Source organism: Scyliorhinus canicula, chromosome 5, assembly GCF_902713615.1.
Source record: "Scyliorhinus canicula chromosome 5, sScyCan1.1, whole genome shotgun sequence".
Lineage (NCBI taxonomy): Eukaryota > Metazoa > Chordata > Chondrichthyes > Carcharhiniformes > Scyliorhinidae > Scyliorhinus > Scyliorhinus canicula.
Genome location: NC_052150.1, coordinates 219,232,655 through 219,249,049, shown reverse-complemented (window position 1 = coordinate 219,249,049; position 16,395 = coordinate 219,232,655). Strand labels below are relative to the sequence as shown.

Sequence of the window (16,395 nt, the reverse complement as noted above, 5' to 3'; positions counted from 1 at the left end):
GCATTAGCTATGAGGAGCGGTTGAATAAACTCGGTTTGTTCTCACTGGAACGACGGAGGTTGAGGGGCGACCTGATAGAGGTCTATAAAATTATGAGGGGCACAGACAGAGTGGATAGTCAGAGGCTTTTCCCCAGGGTAGAGGGGTCAATTACTAGGGGCATAGGTTTAAGGTGCGAGGGGCAAGGTTTAGAGTAGATGTACGAGGCAAGTTTTTTACACAGAGGGTAGTGGGTGCCTGGAACTCGCTGCCGGAGGAGGCGGTAGAAGCAGGGACGATAGTGACATTTAAGGGGCATCTTGACAAATACATGAATAGGATGGGAATAGAGAGATACGAACGCAGGAAGTGTAGAAGATTGTAGTTTAGTCGGGCAACATGGTCGGCACTGGCTTGGAGGGCCGAAGGGCCTGTTCCTGTGCTGTACTTTTCTTTGCTCTTTGTTCTATTGTAGAATGGAACCAGAGCTCAGCGGGCACAGATGTAACAGGCTTTTTTATTCATTCATGGGTGTGGGCAACATTGGCTCGGCCAGCATTGTCACAGTAACTTCATTGCCATGTTAATGTAAGCTTACTTGTGACACTAATAAAGATTATTATTATTATTAGTTGCCTACCCCTAGTTGCCCTCCGGAAGGTGGTGTTGAGCTGCCATCTTGAACGGCTGCTGACCATGTGGGGTAGGTACACCCACTGTGCCGTTAGGGAGGCAGTTCCAGGATTTTGAGCCAGCGACAGTGAAGGAACGGCCAATATATTTCCAAGTCAGGAGGGGAACACGCAGGTGCTGGTGTTCCAATGCACCTGCTGTCACTGTCCAAGTCGGTAGAGTCCCTGGGTTTGTAGAGTGCTGTTGAAGGAGTTTTGGTGAGTTCCTACAGTGCATCTTGTAGATGGCACACACGGCAGCCCCTGTGCATCGGTGTTGGACGGAGTGAATGTATGTTGAGGGGGTGCTAATCAAGTGAGCTGCTGGATGGTGTTGAGCTTCTTGAGTGTTCCAGTGGTTAGCACTGTTGCTTCACAGGGCCAGGGACCCAGGTTCGATTTGCAACTTGGGTCACTGTCTGTGCGGAGTCTGCACGTTCTCCCCGTGTCTGCGTGGGTTTCCTCCGGGTGCTCCGATTTCCTCCCGCAGTCCAAAGATGTGCAGGTTAGGTGAATTGGACATTCTGAATTCTCCCTCCGTGTACCCGAACAGGCGCCGGAATGTGGCGACTAGGGGCTTTTCACAGTAACGTCATTGCAGTGCAAATGTAAGTGCTTTGCGGGGTCAGGAGGCGAGTTACTGTCACAGGATTCCTAGCCTCTGGCCTGCTCTTCTAGTCACAGTATTAATATGGCTAGTCCAGTTCAGTTTCTGGTCAACAGAACCCCCAGGATGTTGATAGTGGGGCATTCAGTGATGGTCATGTCATTGACCGTTAAAGAGAGATGGCTGATTTCTCTCTTGTTGAAGATGGTCATTGCCTGCGGCCTATGTGGTGTGATCGGTACTGTAAAACACTTGGGCCCCAAGTAGTCTAATCGGGTTTAACCCCTGAATGATCCTTGACCTTTCAGACGATGGAGCTCCTTCCTGTAGAAAAGGGAAGGCAGAGGGATGACTAGAAATTCTGAAGTGTTGCAAGGGATGTAGAAAAGTTGTTTCAAGTTGTGAAGGAATATAAAATCAGAGGCTAATGCTGTGTTAGTCACAAAGAAACCCACTGGGGAACACAGGAGAAATATCATTACCCAGAAAGTGGAAATGGCTCCAACAGGGAGTATTATGGTGAATACTCATTCAGGGAAAGCTCAGTGAACATGTGAGGCGCAAAGGAACAAGTGAATATTGTCATGTGAGAGTACCTTTTAGAAATGGGTGTTTATAAATGGGTGTGTGTATAAATATCTGTAGTGAGAGTACCTTTAAGAAATGGGTGTTTACTACTGCAGTGATGTCAGAGAGTGGGTGGAGCTGGGCTGTCAGCTTTTTACTTTTGTTTTAGGCTGTTTGCTGCAGGGTGTGTTTTAGTTTCGTTTTCAGAGCTGGATAGCTGCAGTCACAGCCAGAAGGTGTATGAATCTCTCTCTGTAATCTAAAGACTGTAAATCGATCCTGGTGATTTAAAACTAATAACAGTAGTGACTTTAACCTGATGTGTATTCAAGATGGCGTCGGAGCGAGGCGACTCTCTGCGAGCTCCCCCCAACAGATCCACTTTTAACTTAACTTATACTCGTTCTAATCTTTTAAAAATTCTTGAATTTTGTTTAATTCCCTTTTCTTCCTTGTACTGAATGATCTGTTGAGCTGCTTGCAGAAAAATACTTTTCACTGTACCTCGGTACACGTGACAATAAACAAATCCTATCCAATCCAATCTAAAAGGTGTTTTAAGTCTTATGGATGTTTAAAGGATTACTTAGTGCTGTATTCTTTGGGGGTTGTGTTTGAATTAATGGTTGCTAAGATGTTCACTGATTGTTTTAAAAAGGTTAACTTGAGTTCATAGAATAAACATTGTTTTGCTTTAAAAAATACGTTTCCATTTCTGCTGTACCACACCTGTAGATTTACATAGAATTTACAGTGCAGAAGGAGGCCATTCGGCCCATCGAGTCTGCACCAGCTCCTGGAAAGAGCACCCTACCCAAGGTTAACACCTCCACCCTATCCCCATAACCCAGTAACCCCACCCAACACTAAGGGCAATATTTGGACACTAGGGGCAATTTATCATGGCCAATCCACCTAACCTGCACATCTTTGGACTGTGGGAGGAAACCGGAGCACCCGGAGGAAACCCACGCACACACGGGGAGGATGTGCAGACTCCGCACAGACAGTGACCCAAGCCGGAATCGAACCTGGGACCCTGGAGCTGTGAAGCGATTGTGCTATCCACAATGCTACTATGCTCCCCATACCACAATCTATTAAATGTTGTGGGTCAGGTGAACTCCATGATACACTTTGGGGTTCTGTGAACCCTGGCCCATAACAATATGTTATAGAGTGCGATGAGATAAGGTGAGAGAAGGCTAATGTGGAGCTTAAGTACGGAGTATAAACCAGTCGGGCCGAATGGCCCGTTTCTGTGCTGCGCATTCGATACAACCTGAGGGAAGAAGGCGGGCCGCCCAGTCAATTTGACATTGAGGTGAATAAACTGGCCCATTGTTGAGTTAGTTCACCTCAAGCAGTTTAGGAAGGCCAGTGGCTCGTTGGCCTTTGATGTAAAGGGATTGGGGTACAATGGAGTAAAGAAGTCTTGCTGCTATCGTGGCTGTGGGTGTGCAGAGTGGGGCCGGTGTCAAAGATCTTTGTGTGTGGCACAGGTGGAGAGTATATGTATAGAACTTGGCTCAATACCATCAGATGTGGATTGCGGCCTACGGTTTCTGCAATACACTTGGACTCATTAAGTCTAACTTCTGAATCATTCTTTGCCTTCCAGGTGTTGGCAGATTATTGACTCTCCATACTGGTGGATCATTCGAGCCCCCATTCTCATATCCATTTTGGTAAGGGAGCACCGTTCGCAAACAGGAATTGTAACTCTTGTGCCCAAGTCCTTGAGAAGGCGGGGCACCATGGCAAAGGGCTCAGCGGAAGGCCTGGGCCTCTCAGCTTCCCAATGGCCAGCTGCTCTCCTGAGCTAGGCATCGCTGGGGTCGACAAGGATGGAGTGGTGTAGGCGGACGAGGCGCATGGGGTGAGGAGTGGAGGGAGATAAGGAGGGGAGGCTTGACGTGGCAGTGGTCCAAACCTTTCCTTTGGTGGGACCAAGAAGAAGAGTCCCTCCTGTTCCCCAAAGCCTCAGAAAGGTAAGTTTCATGGTCACACAACGGAAGCTACACTGAGCTTCCAGCAGGATTTCTGAGGCTACAGTCTGCCCTGGGGGAGGTTAAAAATGACATTGGAGCCCTAACAATGTGGTGGATCCCAATTTGCTGACGGGAATGAGGCTCAGGTTTGAGCGAGACAGTCGCAACATACACCTGATGAAACAACAGTGTTAAAATAGCCACAGGGCCGGGTAACGCGTTGCTTTGATTTAGCTCCTGTAATAAGCCACGTTAATCGTGCTGCCATTTTCCATGCCCAGTATCGGCCTGCGGGGGATAGAGACTGAAGCACTGTCTCCTCTCTCTCAGTTAACGATGGAATCGGCGAATCTCAGCAACAGTACCAGGAAAACGATCAGTCCATGTTTGAAAAAAGAGAAAAACGCAGACTGCTGTCTTACATGGGTCCCCCCCCCCCCCCTCAGAATTGACTGACCCAGGGGGTGGCAGCGAACTCAACGGATAGATACTTGATTAACAAGGGGGGGGGGTGAAAGGTCATCGGGGTGAGGCAGGAGTGTGGTGTTGAGGTTACAATCAAATCAGCCACCATCTTACTGAATGGCGGAGCAGGCTCTCGGGGCCGTACGTATGTAAAAGGGAGGTGGTGGTAATGTCACTGGACTAGTAATCCAGAGGCCCTGGTTGATGAGTTGAAGACATGGGTTCAAATCCCGTCGTGGCGGCTGGTAAAATTAAATTAATAAAATCTAATCTTCAATTGAAAGCTTGTCTCGGTGATGACGATCATGAAAGTATCATTGATTGTTGTTGTAAGACCGACACGTGACTCCAGACCCACAGTAATATGGTTGACACCTAACTGCCCTCTGAGCCAGCATCAGGAGGCCCACATCCCTGGCGGTTGAGAATGTCCCTTCGTAGTCAGGGAGGAAGGTGGCGGTGGTTAAAGGGACAGTCGGGCTATCATTGGAATCCATTGCTTCTCAGCTCCAACAAACAATTTGGAAGGCATGTGCCATGTTGGCCTTCATTGCATGAGGAAGAATAAGGAAATCTTACTCCTATTCTCCAGGGTTCAGATGAGACCGCATTTTGGTCTCCATGTTTGAGGAGTGAGTCAGTACAGCAAAGGTGGGGCGGCACGGTGGCACAGTGGTTAGCACTGCTGCCTCACAGCGCCAGGGACCCGTGTTCGATTCCGACCTCGGGTGACTGTGCATGGAGTTTGCACGTTCTTCCCCCATGTCGGCGTGGGTTTCCTCCGGGTGCTCCGGTTTCCTCCCACAGTCCAAAGATGTGCAGGTTAGGTGGATTTGCCCCGATAAAATTGACCCTCAGAGTCCAGGGATGTACAGGTTAGGTGGGGTTACGGGGATAGGGCGGAGGAGTGGGCCTAAGTAGGGTACTCTTTCAGAGGATCGGTGCCGACCCGATGGGCCGAATGGCCTCCTTCAGCATTGTAGGGATTCTATGATACCCACCAGATTGGTCCTTTGATGAGGGGCCGAGTAAACTGGGCTTCAATTCTCTAGAGTTTAGACGAATGAGCACGCAGAAACCTGCAAGATCACAAATGTACGTGGACAGTGTAGATACTGAGGGGATGTTACCCCTAAACGTGGAATCGTGACCATGGAGCACAGTCTCAGGATAAGGAGGCCGATCATTTAGGACTGAGCTGAGGAGAAATTTCTTCACTCAAAGGTTTGTGAATCTTTGGAAATCTCTACCCCAGAGGATTGTGGGATTCTCTCTGTCGTCGGGGTCGACAGATTTCTGGCCTCGCAGGAAATTAAGGAATATGGGGAGCGGGCGGGAAAATTGAGTCAATGATTTACGGGTTGAGGGCGTCGCTGGCCGGGTCAGCAATTATTGCCCGTACCTAACTCCCCTCCATTTTTGAAGACATATGAGAGTCAGCCCCATCGCTGTGGGTCTGGAGTCACATGTCGGCCAGGCAGGGTAAGGACGGCAGATTTCCTTCCCTGAAGGACATTAGCGAACCCAGGTGGGGTTTTTAACGACAATCAGCAATGTTTCATGGTCATCACTTAATTGTTTATTGAATTCAAATTCAAATGTCACCATCTGCCATGATGGGAGTCGAACCTGGGCCCCCAGATCTTGCCCTGGGTCTCTGGATTACTCGTCCAGTGACAAGATCAGCGATGAGCCTATTGAATGGCGGAGCGGGCTCGAGGGTTGTATGGCCTCCTCCTAATCCTGTTTCTCATGTTCGAACCTCATTTTCCCTCTTTAGGTAAACTTTATTCTCTTTATCCGCATCATTCGGATTCTGGTTCAGAAACTCCATTCACCAGACGTCGGGCTGAAAAATTCCAGTCAGTACACGTAAGTGTTCCTTTGAATGGTCCATCGTGTTCAGTAGCTGGGTAACAAAGGTGATCCACCCGTCACTAGCTCCAGTCCATTTAATCTTGACTATTTTTTACGCTGCAATATGTTGGAAATGGGAGCTGATGCCGCTGCGAGGGCAACTGTCTATCTGGGACCCAGTAAACAGAGCAAGAAACTGTATATCTGCCTAATGTCTCGTCAGATTGAATATTTGCAAAATCAGAAGCACAAAGAACAAAGATAATGTACAGCACAGGAACAGGCCCTTCGGCCCTCCAAGCCTGCGCTGACCATGCTGCCCGTCTAACCTGAAACCTTTTACACTTCCTGGGTCCATATCCCTCTATTCCCATCCGATTCATGTATTTGTCAAGACGTCCCTTAAACACCACGATCGTCCCTGCTTCCACCACCTCCTCCGGCAGCGAGTTCCAGGCACCCACCACCCTCTGTGTAAAACACTTCCACAAAGGAGGCTTACCAGGATGGTGCCTACTCTGGAGGGTATCAGGAGGGTGTTGGCTATCAGGAGAGGTTGAATAAACTCGGATTGTTTTAATTGGTAAGACGGAGGCTGAGGGAAGACATGATTGAGGTCTACAAAATTACGAGAGGTATGGATAGGAGTTTTTTCCCAGGGTGGAGACTCAATTACAAGGGGCACAGGTTCAAGGTGAGAAGGGAAAAGTTTAGGGAGATATGCGGGGAAAGTATTTCACACAGAGGTTGGTGGGTGCCTGGAACGTGCTGCCAGTGGATGTGGTGGAAGCAGGCACATAGCAACATTTAAGATGTATCTTAATAGACACATGAACGGGCGGGGAATGGAGGGATACAGATCATTTGGGCAATAAGTAGTAGGTCTAAATGAGGAATCTGGATCAGTGCAGGCTTGGTGGGCTGAAGGGCCTGTTCCTGTGCTATAATGTTCTTTGTTCTTTGTACCTCCTCTCAACTTTGCCCCTCACACCTTAAACCTATGTCCCCTAGTAATTCTCCCACCCTGGGAAAAAGCTGCTGACTATCCACTCTGTCCGTACCCATCATAATTTTGTAGACTTCTTTCAGGTCGCCCCTCAGCCTCCATCGTTTCAGTTCATAGAAGTATCATAGAAGTTACAGTTGGAACAAACCTGGGTTTATCCAACTTCTCCTCATAACTAATGCCCTCCATACCAGGCAGCATCCTGGTAAATCTCTTCTGCACCCTCTCGAAAGCCTCCACATCCTTCTGGTAGTGTTGCAACCAGAATAGAACACTATACTCCAAGTGTGGCCTAACTAAGGTGCTGTACAGTTGCAGCATGACTTGCCAATTTTTATACTCAATGCCCCGGCCAATGAAGGCAAGCATGCCGTATGCTTTCTTGACTACCTTCTCCACCTGCGTTGCCACTTTCAGTGACCTGTGGACCTGTACATTCAGATCCCTCTGCCTGGCAATACTCTTCAGGGTTCTGCCGTTTACTATATATTTCCCACTTGTATTAGACCTTCCAAAATGCATTACCTCACATTTGGCTGGATTAAACTCCATCTGCCATCTCTCCGCCCACGTCTCTAACCAACCTATATCCTGCTGTATTCTCTGACAGTCCTCATCGTTATCCTCAATTACACCAACCTTTGTGTCGTCCCCAAACTTGCCAAAAAAGACTGAGAAAGAATTATATATTTGAGTGGGGGATTTCAATGCCAAATCAGTGCGGGGAGAGAAATAAAGAGAGAAACATGAAGATGGATTATTGAAGAGAGATTTTTTTAAAAAGGAAAACTTGGAAAGGTACATACTTTTAGACTTCCCACTTTTAAAATATCCAACAATTAACAGATGAAGGAATGGGGCTCCACACTTGTAAATGGTTGACGTTCAGTGCTGGCAGTAACTAACACACAGCATCTGGTTGAAATAATCCCTGACACCTAATTCAGGACTAACTAAATGTGCACGGGTCATCAATGATTTCAAGGCAGGCTCCTTCTGAGTCACTTCAGATCAGCTCTAACTTACCGTGGCAAGTTTAGTTTGTATCAATTCTACAAATATACAACAACTTCACGCCATTTCCTTTCCCTTTTAACAGGAGGCTCGCAAAGTCGACTCTTCTGCTGATTCCTCTGTTTGGAGCCAATTATATCATCTTTGCATTTTTTCCCGATAATTTTGAAGTGAAAATAAAGTTGGTTTTTGATCTCATCCTTGGGTCTTTTCAGGTAAGACTTTCCGACTATTCCTCGTGACCCGTGGTTTCGTAAACTAAACTCAGGCAAAACTCTGTTGTTTGTATCTTATTGCCCACGTTCACACATCATCTCCATGATCATTGGCCGATGATCCTGGTCCCCCAGCACCTCCACACATTAAAATTCTCTTCCTTCATATCCCTGCATCACCCCATCCCTCCCTATCTTTGTAACGTCCTCCAGCCCTACAACCAGCCAAGAATTTTTTAAAATTCTTTAGTGGGATGTGGGTATCGCTGGCAAGGCCAGTATTCCTTGCCCATCCCTAATCTCCCTTGAACTGAGTGGCCTGCAAGACCAATTTGTGGGGGGGGGGGGGGGGGGGGGGGCAGGGGGATGACGACGACTGTGCAGTCCTTCAGCTCCGACCTCTTGACCCTGTTCCTTAGCAACATCACTGGTTGCCGTGGCTTCACCTGACTAGGCCCAAGGCTCTGGAATTTCCTCCCCAAAACCTCCTCTCCTCCCTTTTAGCACAATTTAAAGCCTTTCTCTTTGGCCAAGTATTCGATCGTCTGCCCTGCACACTGCAGCTCGAGATGCTTTACTACGTTGAAGGCACTTTGTAAATGCAAGTTGTTGTTGTCTACCACAATCAGGCTCCCACAGTAGATTCCGTTGGTCGCTTGTATGAAAACTCATTCCCAAAGATAACAAGGGAGGAACATTAAATGCCAGTATTGCAAGCTACACCCATATCCAGGAAAAAATAGTTTATATATTCTGTACGCTTTGGCCAACAAAACATTTGCAATCAAATTAGTAATTCCACACCCACACCATTCCATTCTTTCTGTACCATCCCTCTCAAGTCAAACCATTCTCATTCCTTTTTTCCCTCTTATCGTCCCCCCCCTTTTCAATGCCATCCCATCCCTCATTCTGCATCTCCCACCTTATGGCTTCTCCTCTATAATGACCCCCACGCTCTAATGCCATTATAACCCCTGCTCCAGTCCCTCTTCCATGTCGCCCCTTTTCTCCATTCCCTCATCCCTCTCTTGTCGAGTGCCTTATGTTTGGCGTGGTTGTTACACAACACTCTCTTGTCTACACCTCTGGGATGGTCAATTAGATCATTTAAAACTTTCTTGTAATATTTAGGGTACTGGGTATAGCCAGGGACCACCCACCAAACAGACCCACCAGCGGGTGCCACTTCTTAAAGTGACCAATCCAAGTAGCCCGGATAGATCAAGCTAGTTATTGTTATGGATGCGTATGTAGAGAAAGTTAACTTTTTCATCTTTGCCCCTCTGAGCTTTTGTCTTATGACGAAGTTTATGGTTATGTCAATCATACAGTTAAAATTGAATCTGTCCACTGAAATATTGAATGCGGTTGTTGGTAAATCGTGCCCCTCCATTATCGGTATGTGTTGTGATAGATTCACTGTGTTGAATAGTGGATTGTACCTTGCTCAGACAATGAAACATGGCCCTTGCAATAACAATGGTTTCCACTCGTTCTTTTCACAGGGTTTCCTTGTAGCTGTGCTATACTGTTTCCTGAATGGGGAGGTAAGAGAAACAATGACACAGGCACGTCTACGTATGTCATATTTTAACATGGTGTCAACTTTCCATTCTAACTTTCTATGTCAACATTTATCATTGCAAACCTGTCACACTGTCGTTACACTCTCCCAACAGTGGTGGCACTGCAGATTGTGGGGTTTTGAAACTCCCAGTTCCTTGGTCTATACCACAACCAACTCCACTTATCTGCCTCCCTGCGAATTAGGCAGAAATTTTGCTTTGAGTAAAAATAATAACAAAATATAATAATAATACAATAATAACAAAGGTGAGGGCAAATTGAGGGAGTTGGAGTTGGTCCCCAAAGGTGAGATTTGACAGAGCTATTCAAAATCAAGGAAGCTTTTGGAAGAAGTAAATGAGGGGGAGCTGTTAAGAGTGGCGGGAATGTCAGGAACCAGGGGACGCAGATTTCAGGAGCTCGGTTCTCCGGCCTCCCAGCTGCGTGTTTCTTGGCTGCGGGAGGCGGCACGCCGTTCGCTGGCGGCGGGATTCTATTGGGATTCTATTGCTGTCAATGGCAATTCCCATTGAAACCCCCCTCCCCAGGCTGCCAGGAAACCTACGGGTGGGGGGGGGGGGGGGGGGGCTGCTGACGGCAGGATCAGAGTATCGCACCGCCAGCAAACAGCCGGAGAATTCGGCCAAGGTAACTCGAAAGAAAGCCAAGGCGAGGTTACGGAATTTTTCTTAACACAGCAACTTGTGATCTGGGACGTTCCGCCTGAAAGGCTGGTGGAAGCCGATTCGCTCGTCACTTTTGACGGAGACGGGGATTAATATGTGATGGGAGAAATCTAACAAGGGCGATGGGCAAAGGTGGGAATGGGACTACTTTGGACATTTCCGCCTCCCTTTCAAGGGCAAGTAGGAATGAGCAACAAATACTGGATGACAGCAAATTACTGCGGATGCTGGAATCTGAAACCAAAGAGAACCCTTGGGTTATCTGGACTCGAAACGTTCGTTCTTTTCTCTCCCTACAGATCTGCCAGACCTGCTGAGATTTTCCAGCATTTTCTCTTTGGCAACTAATACTGGCCTTACTAGCGACGTTTACATCCCATGATTTCATAGAATTTTTTTTACAGTGCAGAAGGAGGCCATTCGGCCCATCGAGTCTAAACCGGCCCTCACAAAGAGCCCCCTTCTCAAGCCCACGTCTCCACCCTATCCCCATAACCTCCACTTAACCTTTTTGGACACTAAGGGCAATTTATCACGGCCAATCCACCTAACCTGCACGTCTTTGGACTGTGGGAGGAAACTCCGGAGCACCCGGAGGAAACCCACGCAGACACGGGGAGAACGTGCAGACTCCGCAGACAGTGACCCAAGCCAGAAATCGAACCTGGGACCCTGGAACTGTGAATCAACTGTGCTAACCACTGTGCTACCATGCTGCCCACAAGAGATAAAACTGCTAAAGAGTTGGAGCAGGCACGAGGGGACATATGGCGCCCATGTGTGCTGCGTGGTGTCACCGTTTTGTGGTTTTAAACTAAGGATTGAATGACCCCTGCACATCTTGTTTAATTGTTCCCAGCTCTCTCAACCCATCTCATCCTTGAGGTAACACTTGATCTGAACTCAGTGTCACAGTTTAATTGCTCTTCAATTAAAAATCTGCTGTCAGTTCATGTTTCCTATCTGCAAACATCCATTTCTCTGTTGTTCCAATATTAGATCACACTTTGGGCAGCACGGTAGCATGGTGGTTAGCATAAATGCTTCACAGCTCCAGGGTCCCAGGTTCGATTCCCGGCTGGGTCACTGTCTGTGTGGAGTCTGCACGTCCTCCCCGTGTGTGCGTGGGTTTCCTCCGGGTGCTCTGGTTTCCTCCCACAGTCCAAAGATGTGCGGGTTAGGTGGATTGGCCATGCTAAATTGCCCGTAGTGTCCTAAAAAGTAAGGTTAAGGGGGGGGGTTGTTGGGTTACGGGTATAGGGTGGACACGTGGGTTTAAGTAGGGTGATCATTGCTCGGCACAACATCGAGGGCCGAAGGGCCTGTTCTGTGCTGTACTGTTCTATTCTCTACTTCTTCTGCCAGCATTTACCATTGGAATTTAACATGCAACCTGTCCAATGTGCAATAGGCACCCTTCTTAGCCTTGATCAGCGCCATTTACATTCCCTTTGTCTTTCTGTCCACAACATCTTTGTCAAACTCCACCTATCGCTGGCCCCCTATCCTGCCCCACTGCTCCACGACCCCCCCCCCCCCTCCCCCCCACACAGTATAAATCGGACCCTATTTCCAGTTCTCTCCAGCTTTGTCAAAGAGTCATTCGGACTTAAGAAGCTCCCTTCTCTCCCGAAAGATGCTGTCAGACCTGCTGAGATTGTCCAGCATTTTCTGTTTTTGTCACTAGGTTGATCCCGGGTATGGAGGGATTTTCTTATGAGGAGAGGTTGAGTAGGTTGGGCCTGTGCTCATTGGAGTTTAGAAGAATGAGAGGCGACCTTATTGAGACATATCGGATTCTCAGGGGGTTTGACAGGGTCGATGCTGAGAGGATGTTTCACCTTGTGGGAGAGTCTAGGACCAGAGGGCACAATCTCAGAGTAAGGGGTCGCCCATTTACGATAGAGATGAGGAGGAATTTCTTCTCTTAGAGGGCAGTGAATCTGTGGAATTCTTTATCACAAAGAGCTGTAGAGGCTATTAAGTATGTTCAAGGCTGAGATAGACAGGTTTGTAGTCAGTCAGGGAATCAAGGGTGATAGGAATAAAGCGGAAAAGTGGAGTTGAGGTTTATGATATCAGATCAGCCATGATCTCATTGAATGACGGAGCAGACCCAATGGGCCGAGTGGCCTATTTCTATTCCTACATCTTATGGTCTTATAGTTTCTTTGAACCGTGCAAATTTGATGCAGAAACAGGGTGCATCAAGCAATCCTGCGGGATAATGGCTATCCCAATTTGACCATTGCTTGCACGTGTCTCGTGCAGACTGATGAATGGGCCGAAGATCGCCACTTTCTACCCTGTCCATTTCAGGTTACCCTGGAAGGGTAAGGTGGCTCAACGTTTTGAGAAACAGGTGAAGACGGCTGTTCCTCACCACTACTGTGCAGCAGCAACACAAGTGGTATTTGCCACCAACAGGGTGCTGTCCTCAAGCCAAAAAGACTTTCTGCCAACTTCACAAATAAGTAATGTGGTACATGAATTTCAATGCCAGTGTGATGCCAGGTATGTAGGCTGTACGTCCCAAAGACTGGTGGATTGTATCAAATAGCACATCCCTTCTGCTGTTCGCAACAGGCAAAGTATTAACCATATCCAACCAGCCCGTGCTTGAATAACTCAGGATATGGTGTCCCACATTCTGCAAATGGATGACACTTACTTAACAATGCCAATTATGCCAAGAATGACACTAACAACCAGTTTAAGATCATCGGTCAGGCCACAGTGTGGCTCACTTCTGCGTTGTCGAAGCCACATATATTTTCACACGGGGCCCTGTCCTTTGCAAACAAAATGAACATGTCCAGACATTGAGCCCTTTTCAACTAAACAAAATCTCGGGGGACAGCCATTCCCTAGTTCATTCCCCATGGCATCATCTCTGCCAATCAGAGTTCACTTGCAACCAATCAGCGCCCTCCTCTCCTGCAGTATGCATTGCTGTTCTTGTGATTCTGGCCTGATGAGTGCAAGATGAGAAGCTTTGACAGCATGCTTCTTTTTTTGAGCAATACCCAAGTTTGGTACTACCAAACAACAATTTATTTATTCCAGTTGGCTACACGTACCCCAAAGGAGGCCATGCCAGATTTTGTTTTCTATTCTTTGCTGCAGCGAGGATACAGTTTTCTTGATTTCAATAAATATTCTGCCTGGAGAAAAGCAGTTTCAGCATCCATCTGAATCCATGTTGTTCGAGACATCGCCAAGGTTTGGGATTCTGTGCCCTGGCATAGTTGACCACTTTCCACATTTCCCACCATGCCCCTCCTCCGCCACCCTCTATCCCAGAGTGCCCATTGAAAATTGGAATTGTGCTTTCCACTCAATGAGTGTGATGAATGTAGTGATTTATATATTGTATTACATATTTCTGGTGCAGTAATGGTTAAACGTTGGGATTGGTGTTTATATGTCTCTTCTGCAATAAGGGTTTTAAATATCCTGGTTTAAAAGACTAGCAGACATTGGGATTACGCAAAGGGTAATTAAAGCATCATAAAAATGAGATCATCACTCATTCCAATCATGTATATTGTTTACCTAAGTATGGCTAATGGAATTTTGTTTATATAAAGAATGTTCCCTGGGGAATAGCTAATTAGAGACATTGTGTATAGCCTTGATAAGATGGTCATAACCCAGTTGGTGGGATACAGATAATGTAATTAATGGGAGGAGCCAAGGGCTGAAGGAGTCAGGTGTTGAGTTTCAGTTTAGATTTGTACTGTGAGCTGAACAGCAGCTTCCCAAAAGACAGGCAGGTTAAACAGTAGTCTGACACAGACAAGAGTCTGCAGGCTATCTCCCGACCGGGCCTCCCTCTCTCTCTCCAATCAGTCTTCTAAAAGGAACTCTGTTCAAGTGTGCAGCGAGTATTCCCGTGTTTGCTAACTGTATTTAAAAGTGAGGTGTGGCCTGAGATGGTTTTGCTTGATTGGAGATTTAAACAAAGGTACCAGTCAGGAGTTGTGGGGATGTGCAGTGACCCAGCCGGGAATCGAACCTGCAATCCTGGTGCTGTGAAGCCACAGATCTAACCGCTGTGCTACTGTGCTGCCAATCTTAACAATCTACTTTACCACCTATCTTGGTGTCGTCAGCAAATAGAGCAACCAGTTATGAGTCCAGGTTGGATAAACCTGCCTTAAATTTGACTTTGCTATAGAAGAGGCTCAATTAAATTGGGGTGGTTAAAATGGTGAAAAAGCTGGATAGGGCAGAAACTTCCTCTGGTAGTCGTCGTGGTTTAGAAAACAATAGTCTTAGGTGATAACCATTTTTTAGCATGAATCAATACGTTACTTAGTATAGTAAATTAACACGGTCAGAACTCATTTTGAACTAATCTAGAGGACATTATAAAAACTAAACCAGTTCGTGCATAATTGGGAACCAGCTAAATTAGCCAAATAAAGAGCCTTAATTGTAAATAAGTTAACAAAAATAGTTAATTAATGAGTGGCAGCACGGTAGCACAGTGGTTAGCACTGTTGCTTCACAGCTCCAGGGTCCTAGTTCGATTCCTGGCTGGGTCACTGTCTGCGCGGAGTCTGCACGTTCTCCCCGTGTCTGCGTGGGTTTCCTCCGGGTACTCAGGTTTCCTCCCACAGTCCAAAGTTGTGCAGGTTAGGTGGATTGGCCATGTTAAAGTTGCCCTTCGTGTCCAAAAAGTATAGGTGGGGTTACTCAGTTACGGGTATAGAGTGGAGGTGTGGGCTCAAGTAGGGTGCTATTTCCGAGACACGCTGGGCCGAATGGCCTCTTCTGCACTGTACATTCTATGATGTAACAGAAAGGCTGGTAATATAACCTATGACACAAAATCTGTAATGATTTACTTACATATAATTAACACTTGGTTTTAAGTACACTCATCATAAATCCTGAGAATTGTGAAATGGTGTCTTCCCAACCAGTCTGGGAAGATAAGAAAGATGCGGGGCCCTCAAAACCCTTTTGACCTTGACTGGCCACATTAAGCTGGGCAATGAATAAAACCTTATTCAAGCTATCTCATTCATCAGTAGACCTCTGTACTAAGACATCAGGAGATGCTAGAAGGTGACAGGAACCAATTATAAATTGGCAGACCGTTAAATTAGCCAATTATTGTTTGACACTTCGGCTAACTCAAGATAAGAGGTGTAACTTAAAGGAAAGCATTGTTGTAAGGTACAAACATTGTGCGTAAATTGGCTAGAACCAGTGGGGTTAACTCTTATCTCATTATTGAGAAATTATACACCAACTATTTCTTGCCAACAACTTGGTACGGTGGGCTTAAAACATCTTTTACGTATAAATAAAGGTTCTTAGAAGCTATTTCTTTCAATAAATTATCATTTTGGGATTATCACTTCAAGTCTGCAGCCTGATCAATTGAGGAAAGTTGTGAGAATTCTAGTAATTAAAGTTAAAGTTTTAAAAAATAAATTTAGAGTACCCAATTTTTTTCCAATTTAGCGTGGCCAATCCACCTACCCCCCCCCCCCCCCCATCTTTTTGGGTTTGTGGGGGTGAGGCCCACGCAGACATGAGGAGAATGTGCATACTCCACATGAACAGTGACCCGGGGCCGGGATTGAACCCAGGCCCTCGGTGCCGTGAGGCAGCAGTGCTAACCACTGCGCCATGGTGCTGCCCTTTCAATTGTTAAAGTTAAGCTCTCTCCTCTTACTGTCAGTTACTGTGATGTGGAGATGCCGGCGTTGGACTGGGGTGAGCACAGTAAGAAGTCTTACAGCACCAGGTTA

The 16,395-nt window shown here is 46.8% G+C and overlaps 2 protein-coding genes across 2 annotated transcripts in view; one reads left to right on the top strand and one right to left on the bottom strand.

Annotated features, from left to right (window-relative positions):
• Positions 1 to 16,395, top strand: part of vipr1b (vasoactive intestinal peptide receptor 1b) — a 79,265-nt gene that overhangs the window by 59,135 nt on the left and 3,735 nt on the right. Inside the window, exons 9-12 of the mRNA XM_038798543.1 lie at positions 3,446 to 3,512; positions 6,061 to 6,152; positions 8,243 to 8,372; positions 9,881 to 9,922. Coding sequence (XP_038654471.1) covers positions 3,446 to 3,512; positions 6,061 to 6,152; positions 8,243 to 8,372; positions 9,881 to 9,922 — 331 coding nt within the window. The remainder of the gene's footprint in view (positions 1 to 3,445; positions 3,513 to 6,060; positions 6,153 to 8,242; positions 8,373 to 9,880; positions 9,923 to 16,395) is intronic.
• Positions 9,884 to 16,395, bottom strand: part of sec22c (SEC22 homolog C, vesicle trafficking protein) — a 177,666-nt gene continuing 171,154 nt past the window's right edge. Inside the window, exon 7 of the mRNA XM_038798549.1 lies at positions 9,884 to 9,910. Coding sequence (XP_038654477.1) covers positions 9,899 to 9,910 — 12 coding nt within the window. The 3' untranslated portion in view covers positions 9,884 to 9,898. The remainder of the gene's footprint in view (positions 9,911 to 16,395) is intronic.